Source organism: Alosa sapidissima, chromosome 8 (assembly GCF_018492685.1).
Source record: "Alosa sapidissima isolate fAloSap1 chromosome 8, fAloSap1.pri, whole genome shotgun sequence".
Taxonomy (NCBI): Eukaryota; Metazoa; Chordata; class Actinopteri; order Clupeiformes; family Clupeidae; genus Alosa; species Alosa sapidissima.
Window position 1 is genome coordinate 21,456,030 of NC_055964.1, and position 12,514 is coordinate 21,468,543.

Below are 12,514 nucleotides of genomic sequence, written 5' to 3' on the forward strand. Positions count from 1 at the left end.
GAGTATGTTACAGACTTTGGAGATTGTTGTAGGCCTATACTACTGTAGTAAGTACACTAGATCATGGGCACAGTACAGTAAATAACCTAAACAGACAAACGTAATATACCAGGCTCAGTATAGCAAGGAATAGGTCTGGTTATCAATTGTGCCAAAAAAGTTCACCTGTCGCTTCATTTGTTCCATTTGCGGCTACCCCAGTTCCCTTTGCCTCGACTTGAGGGAAGTTTACACACCTAACCTCCCACAGTACGTCATTTGACTAGGCTGTGCAGGTTTCCTCCTAATAATTCCAGTATTCAAATGTTGTATTGCTGCATGAAGGCAGCAGGCAAAGATATCAGATAGCGAGGCTGTGCTGTGCTGTGTTGGGCTTGGCGAGTGTGGCACTCAGAAAGACTGCAGTCCGTTTCAGTCTTCCACTGGGCCGGCAGCTCATGGCTGCGAGGACCCCGTCATGACCCTGAGACTGGACACAGCAGGTAATGAGGGAAGGACTTGAGGAAGATGGTGAGTCGACGTGTTTTTTTTTTTTGTTGATATTTTTTAAAGAAATAAGACGAATGCTAAGGGGGGAAAAGGTGATGGAGCTGGACTTTTAATCTTTAGCCATACGTTTCCTTTTGGGATGGGAGTGGTTGTGATCCGTGAAATGATATGGCAATAGAGCTAACATGTGGGTCAGATATTCATATCTTGTGTAAACAGCTACTGCAACACCTTTCTTTTGTAGTAGTCATAGACTCGAACATAACATGAACATAATGCAAAATGACACCAATGAGTTCTTACTTTTTTTTTATTTGACTTTTTTTCCTCACACACTTATCACACTTATGAGCATCAACACATTACCCAAAGGTCACTATATTTTCTGTTACAGTGTATTCCAGACTGAATGCAGTATAATATGCTGGAATTACCCAAATTAAACTTATCCAACAACAATATCATATCATAATAGTTCCTCTATGCAAAATACAGTCACGGTACAAGGCAATCAAATGCTTTGGCTTCACCCTGTCTATACTGTCTGTGGCATTTTCAGGCTACAAGGACAAAATGGCACCACGGCACTTATTCTGTTTTTATGACAACAACTGAAATGGGAAGTCACATAGAATTACAATTGCAAGACAAACTCAGCTTTAGAGAAGTAGACTTGTTATTGAAAGGTCGCCAATTCAACCCTCTAGGCCAGCAGGAAAACTGTGGATGGCGATGTGAATGATCAGTGCGTTTCCTCTCTCTACACCTGTTGCCCTTGAGCAAATAAATAACAAATAAATAGGTCAGATGCAGGTTGGATATCACTGCCCAGTGATAATAAGGAACTTAACTTATACTCTACTGATATTATATAATGAGCCAAGACTGAAGAGACATGTATTGACCTGATACATTTTTAATGATGCATAATAGATAAAGTGATTCATTCATATAATCACCTTAGACATAAGCCTACCTAGTCTAACGACAGCAGATTTAATCAGTAGGAAGGCTAACTGGCTGAAACAGCTAGCAGTTTTCACAGGCACCTGTTGTGTAGGTGATGGACAGTTAATGTGTGTTCCTATTTTAGACACACATGGCCTACACACAAACACAAACTCTCTCTAGTTTTGAAATGTTCATTAGTTTTCAGTATACCCATATTTTCAAATATACCCATATTTTACTATGTGTAGCACTGCTCAGTAGTTTTACTTTGTGTCATGTTTTTAACAATTGTTTTTATTTTTATTTCAGTTTATGAAATGTTTTTCACTGCTATTTTTAGTTTTGGTTAACTGTAATAACCTTGCTCCGTGCACACAGCCACGTTCATATCTTTGATGTCATCATTAAGGATGAATATTTTCCTCAGCTCTTAGATAAGTGTTTACACACTCACAGGGATGAACTTAGACGACTATCTATTGTTTACACTGTCACAGGAAGTCTTCATGCGTATCATCTTCATGTGTATATCATTAATCTCCAAAGAGATTCTTTAAATAGCAACAATTTCTCACGTTTGCGAAAGTTTTGCTTTGGTCATGCTGACCACTGCTCTCACTGTCTGGGCCCTTTCCAGAAAAGGTGATGAGAGACTTACAGTTAACGTCCAGTCACACACAGTCAGTTTTTCTATGTTTAAGAGGGGAAGGAGGGCCTCATTAATCTCCCATCCAAAACACACAGCGGGGGCTCATGGAATTTATTGTCATGGGGTCAGCACAGATGAAAGAATGGACATGGGTAACGCAGAGAGAAGGAGACACTTTATGACGCTATACATACATTCTCAGACCTTTATTCACGTTCTGAAGCTCTCAAAAGCCACTGTCAAACAACAGGAAATTATATATTTACGACTGAAAAATAGGTTACAACTGCATCATTAAAATATCCCTTTAATATCAGTTAAACTAAAAAGAGAGTTGAATGTGACATGCCTCAGAAACTGAAATTAGTCAGTGTTAAGACAACATTTGAACTACATTATCATTTATTGTTTCTTATTCCTTGTTATTGTTATTTATAATGTTGCAGTACTGCTTTGCATTTCACTTTCAATCTTTCCAAGTCAAATTTGTGTATGAAAGAGAACAGAGATCTAGATGTAATATTTTGTGAGAAGTCCCTTTGAACTACCTTCCTGTTTTTTTATCTTCAAAAGATAAATATCATATCCAATAATAATTATCATGAATATGAACAAAACCTACAATGTTATCTTGATAGAATGTACCTTTCAACCAGAGCGCTTTTACATAAATCCAGTTTATAAACAGTCTGCACTGTAGTGTTATGTGAGGTGCCGTTTTGTTATTCCATGGTTGTATACTCTCTGCTTGGATAGAGCAGGACAAGAAGCAAGACTCCAAAATCCAGACAATTTCAATTTAGTTCAAATAAACATTGAGAGACACTATTCTATCTCATATTCACAAAATATGTTTAAGGTGTTTAGAAATGACTCCGTAGGCCAAGAGCCAGACCAACACGGAAGTTGGAGATAGTGCTGGGTTTGAGGTCCAGTTTAGGGCTGATGGCTGATCGAGAGCAAGTATCAAAAAGAACCACCATGATATGAGTTGGAAATGGATTATCAGTTTAAGGGGCATGAATAATTGTTTGATCTCCAAGGTTGATGGGTGTGATGTGACCTACCTGAACTATGCTATTCTGAATTCATGACATAAGACAAGCCACTACCTGGATTATGTAAAACATGTCAATCTGCTCTTTATAGTTTACCCACCGATAAGATTAGTATTAGCTTGGCTCCACAAACATTGCTGCTCCATGATCCTGTTACATAACTCTGCAATGTTTGTGTGGGCCTCTAGGTCTCCATAAACAGATATTAAGTCAAAACTGAATCCCAGTTGTCTGATAACAGTGAAAACTATGGCAGAAAGTAATCCATTCTGTACAATCTCAGTCTTGACCAGATTGTCCTATAGCAAGTGTCATCAGAATGGACACCAATAAATGCCATCTGCAATACTTTGCTGCTGATTGTTCTGAAACCAACAGCTTAACTAACATGTTGAAGTAAACTGTCATTTGACCTTTCTTCTCCGAGGTGTAACGTTAAATCAATGTAATTCACCACTGAATGATTCCTTATAAGAAACTTTATTTAATGGAGAACTAGTACTGTTGGTATGAAAAACTTTGGGCATCTTTAAAACCCAGAGTGTAACACTGTAGCTGCCTGACTGCTCTAGCTGTTGACTGCAGCAACTCGAGCTAGGTTTCCTTTAATGCACACAGTGAATGTCATCCAGTTAGGTGGAGACCACAGAAAATAACTAATAATATCTTGCTTTCTTTCTCAGATTAGAAGTGGTGTCATGTCTTTGCCTATGAAACCACATCATCTCAGCTAAGACTCCTTGTTTGCACGCACACACACACACACACACACACACACACACACACACACACACACACACACACACACACCCTCCTCTGCAACCTCCACATCTAACCATGGATCCTGACCCTGAGCCAGATCTCCCGCCCTCCACTGTGGACGACGAAGATGCTCCAGACCTGGAGTGTGCCATCTGTTTTAGCCAGTTCGACAACGTCTTCCGCACGCCCAAGATGCTCGGCTGCAAGCACACCTTCTGCCTGGAGTGCCTCGCGCGCATGAACGTCAAGTCGGCGCAGCCCAACTCCATCCAGTGCCCGCTGTGCCGCGGCCACACTCCTCTGCCTAACCTAGGGCTGCCCAAGCTGGACACGGACTCCACCGTGCTCTCCTACCTGCCGGCTGCCATGCAGCGCGTCTACAGCATCCGCTTCAGCCGCAGCAAAGGTCGCCTGCAGGTCAAGCGGCCCGACGAGGGCGTCCTGCCCTTGGCCGCGCGGACGGTCAGCCACACGCTGGACGTGGGGCTGCCGGCCGGCAGCGGTGGCAGTGGAGGAGCCGGCGGGGAGCAGTCGGGCCAAGAGCGGGGGCATGGGAGAGGCTGCTTGGCCATGCTGCGGAGGCAGGCGCAGAGGCCACCCTGCCGGGCCTGCATCATGGCCACCACGGTCCTGCTCATGGTGGTGCTCACCATCGTCGTCATCTTCCTTCTCTCGTCTCGGAATTAACGCAGTACACTCTCTTTCGCTGCTCAGACAATATCCCTCCCCAAGGGACGAGCAAAGACTTGCAATACAGCATGTATGGTGATTTATTTGCATTGGAAAAACAGGACAGATGAATGAAACTGTACCTGCATAGGCTTACCATAGACTTTGGTCATGGACTGGTTGTGGAAAAATATCATATACATGCATCTATAGCACTTTTATTTCTAAAGCTAACATGTTCTATTTATATTTCTTGAAATTGGTCATATAGGCCTAACTGAAAAGTTGTTCAGAGGGAGAGTTCTCCTTCAGGCTCTGGAATGATGGTAAAACTGAAACAGAGTATCGTTTCTATGCCAAACTGTGAAGTTCTATTTTGCCTACTATTAAAATAATATCTATTCTCAGACAGAGAGAAACAAAGCCATTCAATCTTTCTTGTAAAATAATGCCCTACTTAAATTATAGCAAAGTCACTGTATCACATGACCTGCGACCACATAGACAACACGCCAATTATTTTTTGTTTTCAGGTCTTTCCATCCCAAGAGCTTTCATGCAAATGACTGACTGGCGCCATACAAATCTACAGTTACTTTTTTGCATGACTCTTGACTATTTGACACTCTCTCTGAAGAAGTCCTCGAATCTAACAACAGGCACACAATGAATTGAAGAGCCCTTTCAGAAGCACTTTTTTATTTTTTTTGCACAATTAATGTTTTTTTTTTCTTATACATTAACAATTTGAACCATTGTTTTTTAATATTTCTGCAAAAATATTTCCCTAGATGATCCTGTTACATTTATTGTCCAATAATTATTGAAAATTACCTTATTTGCATTTAGTTGTCATTATTGATTGATTGAAGATGTGCTACTGTTATTAAGTCTCCAATTTTAGACCGTATGGACTTGGACAAAAATGTGTCCACGAGGTGGCGTGCAATACATTACAAATGTAGTCCTAGGCCTACGTAACCTATTCAAACTCACGACATGCTTGCGCAATGGAAAAGTACAGCATGAGTGAGTCTTCAGATTACTGTAGATGTACACGAGAAGAGTAGCCACTAGCCAGAGAGGACTGACAAAGCTCATGCGATGACAGGATACGCGGTATCGTGGTACTGCATGATCATGCGTCTGGGGATGTCCAGCTCAGCTTGGAAATACATTATTACGCAGGGTGATGAAAAAAAACTAATGTGGAATGTTATTTAGGCTATGTTAAAAGTGCGAAAGAGAATGAGTTGCTGTAGTAGTCGCATTAATTAGAAGCCTATACATTATAGTAATTATATAGTGATATTTAGATAGTTCATGAAGTAACAGAAGAATCTGACCCATTTGATCGATCAGCTATGAATTGGCAAGATTCCTTACAGGTGAAGAAGCGATGAAACCACCGGACGCTGAAAATGAGCTCATACCATAAGTCATAGGCCTACAGTGGCATCATTATTCCCAACGGTACCCCCTGCTCGTCCACCAATGTGGGAAATTTTAAGCGACAGGAAATGAGCACACAAGCTCCCTCTAAGACTATTCCTAGACATTGCCTCTTAATGAAACTTCGTCTGACCTGTACAAACGTATTCTTTTACACAAACATACGGGTATTTCTGTCCGTTTGAGGGCGTTTTTGGTAGGTAACCAGGTAAGCCTGGTATTATCCTTGGAACTTGCGTACGTGGTAGCTTAATATGGGTTCCTTGGAAGCCTTTTACATGTTCAATTTCCAACTTCCGCAAGGTAATGAGTAATAATCATAATTGACATAATAAGTCGCTTCGGATAGAAGCACCTGTTAAATGAATAAATGTACATGTAACTTACCTGATTTATTGCTCTACTAGTAGAAATTCAAGGACACAGGGGCAAACATCTGTTTAATCTGTTTTTGTCAAATAGGGTTTTTTATTGGAGAATCATTAGGAAAAAAAGAACAAAATTACAAGATACTTGAGCTGTTCAAGTGTCAAAACTGCGGTTTTTGAGAAATTCCTTGCAGAATAGGCTATGTAGGCTACAGAGCCCCCAAAGGACCACTGTGTGAATTAGTTGTGTGCTTTTAGCTCTGGGGTAGCAAAAATCTAAGTTTGCCGTCTTAACGTACAGATTAGAAGATCACATTACCCACTCGAGCAAACATCTGCATTTCAGACTTCTTTGTCCACACGAGAGTTTAACAGGTGCGACAATTCAAACATTTCCCATAGGAATTGAAATGGCAAGATGCCGCGGATCTCAAAGCAGCTTTTAGGCGAACTTCAGAGGTCTGTCTATGCGGTATTTAGCTTCCCTGATCTCCCTGAAAGAAGATCTACGTGGGTGGGGTCAGGCTAATAAGTTTTCTAAATCAAAAGTATTGCAAAGGGAACGCAAAAGCATTGCACGGGAGTGCAAAAGGGGCTTTAAAATAAATTCCCACCTCTAAAAAGATCATTCCCACCATGGTCCTCAGGGGCTCTGTATACAGTATTTTGGACATGAGAATTGCATTGCACTGCACTGTACTGCAGAAATGCAGAATTGGAAATTAAACTGCACTACTACATTGTACTTTGTAGTTATTTTTGTAAGGGTGTTAGCAACATTTTCACAAAATAAATGGTAAAACAAAGCTTCTAGCTTGTAGGCCTATCTATCTGTAACTTTATCTTTAAGAGTAACTGGTTGACTGTAGCCTTAAATCATTATCACTCTTGAGCTGAACACGTTGCACTCCTGATTTAAAAGAAGTAGCTGAGAAGTAGGCCAACGCTGCCATGTCCTGATATGGACTCATATCTTTGTCAATGCTACAGAGTAGAAAACATATTAATCACTACTGAGTGAGTGCACTTCAGCTTTTGAGACACAAATATGGTAGATGTCAAACGTTGGCCAGTCAAGTGTCTGCCGAGACAAGGGATAGAAAACAGCACTGTCTACCCAAGAGCTGGACGTATGGGCCACTTAATGATGATTGAAATTTGGTGGCTCTGCCCACACATCCAACACCGACATGACGTGACATTTACTTTCTGAACCTAAACCTTTCAGCCTCTCTAGAACTGTCTGTGAAAACTGCCCTGCACTGTAGGGGTCATTGGCAGCAAATCTCCTGTGGTCAAGGGGGTTATCCCAACACACTGAACTCCTCTGTGCAGCTATGAAACCTTTGTTTCAGCAGGGCCTGAGAAAAGAAGTGGCTACAAGTTCCTGAAATTAATTGGTGTGTGTGTGTGCGTGTCTGTGTGCGTGTGTGTCTCTGTGTGTGTGTGTGTGTGTGTGTGTGTCTCTGTGTCTCTGTGTGTGCGTGTGTGTGTGCGTGTGTATGTGTGTGTGTGCACCTGAGACTGTGTCTGGGGTGTATTAGCACAGATTGTTTGCTGGTGCAGAATGAATCACCCTGTGGCAGTACGTGCATAGGGTCGCTTCTCTTTGGCCATCAGGGGAACTTGGCTTCAGAGTTGTGGATTTTACTGCAGTCTTATGGCCGTTCCGTCCCGGACGGTTTTGTCTCATCGACACAAAGTCTAACTGGGAGTGAAGAGTTCAGTTTAGTTTCACAAAGCAGGGATTTGTCGGGGATGAGGTGGGTAGGCTAGGTGTTGTCACGCTACACCAGAGCCCTTCGCTGAGCACTTCTAACAAAGGGGTCAATGCACTCAGATAGCAGTTCAGATCCTTTCATCTGTAAAACTCCATTCACAAACAAAGCCTCTCTGACTCACCAGATCACCCCTGCGCATGTGTGTGTATGTGTGTGTGTGTGTGTGTGTGTGCGGGTGTGTATGAAAGAGAGAAGGGGACAGGAGGGGCAAAACAGCTACCAACATCACAGGCATCATATTACAGCCAGGTATTTAACAGGTATTACCTCAGGTGGTGATTCAAGGGGTGGGCACACTCATGTTTGTGCTGTTGATAATGTGTCTGTTGCTAGGTTACATATTGAAACATCCACAAATGGCTCAGAAGGATACTTTAAGATAAAACCGCACCCTTGCACGTGTTTCGGTTGTGGCTAGAAGGGATACATAAGAACGGAAGTTACGTAACAGATAGTGAAATATCGCAAAATCTCGATAATAGAGTCCGTTTACGGACGATACTGTCACTGTAACGAGTACAGGAGTTTTGAGAAGTAGCCTACCTCAGTAATTACAAGGAAGAAACCATGGCTAAGTTTACAGTCTTAACTAAAGACCGCAGTTTTGGTCAGGACAGTGAGTTCAGCTAAAAAAATGCTTTGTTTGTATGTGAAAATCACAAACCCCACCCCCCTAAAATTTTATTAAATAATATTGGACATATTGTGACTCTCTAACTCTTATCTTATGTAGCTGTAGAAGCAAGTCTCTCTGATGTTTATGTTACTGTTTCTGCTCTACAATGGTACTGTTACCACACTGCACATAACTGTACTGTACATCAGGGATGGATAACTGCAGTGGATAACTTAGTCCTACCGGGCCCAGGCCCAGGGGCCCAAGGGGTCAGGGGGCCCTGAAGCCCAAGCCTTTGCATGGAATCATTGCCTCAATATCAACAAATCAGGATGTAGGCTATGAATCTGATTGAATTTAGTATTGGCCTTCCCCAAAATGCGCCAGAATACAGGAAATCACATAACAAATTAAAAAAAAAAATTTGGGGGAGGACCCCCAAACCCCCCCCCCGCCCCTCCCACATATACGACAATAAGTGGGGGGCCCTTAATACATCTGGGCCCAGGGGCCCGAAAGTTCATAATCCGCCCATGCTGTACATATCTGTCCATATGGTTCATACCATATTTATTCAGTTGTTCTTATAATATATTTTGTTATATTATTATTCATAATGGTACTGCCAATACATTGCACATATATGTAAGCCTACATGTTGTGTTCTCTACAGATGGAGTCAAGTCTCCATGCAGAAGTAGATATTGCATGCCAGGTTTCAAAAGTTGCGATCTCAGTCCAATCGTTAGCAGCTCCATCACAGCAAGTTGGTTTTACTGTCTATGGTCCATCCCCAAAGGGATGCCAAAGGGGACAGTGTTCGGTGTGCAATTGAAGCAACTCTTTCACAACGATCTATAAAAATAGTTTTAAAAATAGTTTTCATTTATGAAATGGATATCCATGGCTGAGACGTCTAGTTAGATCGTCTTTAATTATAAGTTCTCGTAACACGGCGTAAAGTTAAACTTACGTGTCTGTCCGTATATATTATACTTCTTTGGGACACCCGTGATCATTATGAAATAACTAAACTATTTATTTTGTAATAGTATTTCTAACATGAATTTATAACATAAAAGTGATGTTAAAATAGACCTCTCCGGAATAAGTCCCGCCTCCGAAACATCCGGATCCACCCAACTTCCGGTTGTCGAATGTCTATGGGAAATAACATAGCGTTTCAAAAAAACGTACCTGTCAAACTCTGTAGGTGGCAAAGTAGAAAAAGCTGGTGGGCCGATTGGCCTACATACTTCTGCCATCTGGTGAAACATTGCCGTTGCTATGCAACCTTGAATCGGGCAGTCGCGGCGTCCGAAGCGTGCGTTAGCTTAGTGCTTCTTACTGATATATTTCTACTTTAACGGCACAAACAATCAAAAAATCCAGTGAAAACTAGATGGCAGAAGTGTGTAGGCCAATCGGCCCACCATTTTTTTCTACTTCGCCACCTACAGATGTTTGACAGGTATGATATTTCGAAACACCATGTTATTTCCCATAGACATTCGACGCCCGGAAGTTGGGTGGATCCGGATGTTTCGGAGGCGGGACTTATTCCGGAGAGGTCTATGTTCGCAAAATAGCTATTTTTCTTTGGAATATCTGTGCATTTATTCTGGCATATTGCACATATATACAAATGGCACATATATAAGTGGGAGTATGTTGCATTTCCTCGGTGTTCCTGGCCTAAGCCAAATAAACAAACCTATAAAGAATGTTCAGACGTGTCTGTGGGTTTCAGGGAAGAACAACACCTTGATATTCCTTTTCGCAGAATATAGAAGAATCTTTTCTTGAAATAGAATGGAACCACACTTTCTTAGAAGAACCCATTACCGGCTCCTGGGTTGACAAATAGACGGGCAGAGTCTGATGATCAAGTTTAGAAAAAAAAAAAGGCACACTAAGGTCGGTCCACGGAGATTTTGTTCATTTGTACGGCTCTTTCTTTCTATGGCTAGGCTATGAGCAAAATCTGGGGAATGGAATCCCATAATGTTACCACTTGCGGTCAAAACATCGTTTTGTTCACCTCTCCGGAATAAGTCCCGCCTCCGAAACATCCGGATCCACCCAACTTCCGGTTGTCGAATGTCTATGGGAAATAACATGGCGTTTCAAAAAAACGTACCTGTCAAACTCTGTAGGTGGCAAAGTAGAAAAAGCTGGTGGGCCGATTGGCCTACATACTTCTGCCATCTGGTGAAACATTGCCGTTGCTATGCAACCTTGAATCGGGCAGTCGCGGCGTCCGAAGCGTGCGTTAGCTTAGTGCTTCTTACTGATATATTTCTACTTTAACGGCACAAACAATCAAAAAATCCAGTGAAAACTAGATGGCAGAAGTGTGTAGGCCAATCGGCCCACCATTTTTTTCTACTTCGCCACCTACAGATGTTTGACAGGTATGATATTTCGAAACGCCATGTTATTTCCCATAGACATTCGACGCCCGGAAGTTGGGTGGATCCGGATGTTTCGGAGGCGGGACTTATTCCGGAGAGGTCTATGTTCGCAAAATAGCTATTTTTCTTTGGAATATCCATGATCGCTTCCTACTTCCTGTCCTGAGCGGCGAGATTTCACTATCTGTTACGTAACTGCAGTTCTTAGCTGTATCCCTTCTAGCCACAACCACATGTTTCTCTTTCATCTACTGTATGTGTGTATGTATGTGTATGATGTATGAATGTCAATATCTATGTAGGCTAATACAACCCCAAATCAGAAAAAAAGTTGTGACATTGTGTAAAATGCAGTAGCGGCTCCTGGGTTGACAAATAGGCGGGGCAGAGTCTGATGATCAAGTTTAGAAAAAAAAGGCACACTAAGGGCGGTCCACGGAGATTTTGTTCATTTTTACGGCTCTTTCTTTCTATGGCTAGGCTATGAGCGAAATCTGGGGAATGGAATCCCATAATGTTAGCACTTGCGGTCAAAGCACCATTTTTTTAATGCATTATTAACCTATGGTTAACCTACTTAATGTTATTTTATTGGGTAAGGCTATTTGCACCCCTGGTACAATTAGCAGTGTATGCTATCCTGGTGCAATAAGAAGTGAATTCTATTCGTACCCCCGTGCACACAGCAATGTGTTCTATTAGTACCCCGTTTGGTACAAATATCAATGTTTGCTATTCGTACCCCGGTGCACACAGCAATGTGTTCTATTAATACCCCGTCTGGTACAAATATCAGTGTATGCTATTTGCACCCCTGTGCATTTATTCTGGCATATTGATCACACAATGTAATAATAATAATTTAAAAAAAACAAGCAACAGGTTTTTTTGTTGTTACGTGAGCAGAGGTCATACACTTTTTGCTAAATGCACTGGGGTATGATGTAACAAATATACAGTAATACATATGAATGTAGTGGGATTGCAGTTCATTGGCTTTACAGGAAGATGGAGATTTGATATTGCCCAACTGATACGATGGATGTATGTATCCATCATCTTGGCCTTGATCATTGTAACGTGGGGGCGTTAGCTCTGGGGTGCGCTGGTGCAGAATTTAGGAATTGTTTTCACTCACCTGGTACTCGGATATAAGTGGGAGTGTGTTGCATTTCCTCGGTATTCCTGGCCTAAGCCAAATAAAACAAACCTATAAAGAATGTTCAGACGTGTCTGTGGGTTTCATGGAAGAACAACACCTTGATATTCCTTTTCGCAGAATATAGAAGAATCTTTTCTTGAAAT

General features: G+C 41.8%; 1 protein-coding gene across 2 annotated transcripts; it reads left to right on the top strand.

Annotated features, from left to right (window-relative positions):
- Positions 1-234: 234 nt before the first annotated feature.
- LOC121716024 (RING finger protein 225) lies at positions 235-5,001 on the top strand. 2 transcript variants are annotated; one of them, XM_042102154.1, is made up of 3 exons: positions 235-510; positions 3,831-3,894; positions 3,929-5,001. In XM_042102154.1, exon 3 carries the CDS (start codon positions 3,985-3,987, stop codon positions 4,594-4,596), a length of 612 nt encoding a protein of 203 aa, XP_041958088.1. In that variant the 5' UTR covers positions 235-510; positions 3,831-3,894; positions 3,929-3,984; the 3' UTR covers positions 4,597-5,001. The 2 variants fall into 2 exon arrangements, with proteins under 2 accessions (XP_041958088.1, XP_041958087.1); XM_042102153.1 differs by having other exon boundaries at positions 3,831-5,001.
- Positions 5,002-12,514: the final 7,513 nt, after the last annotated feature.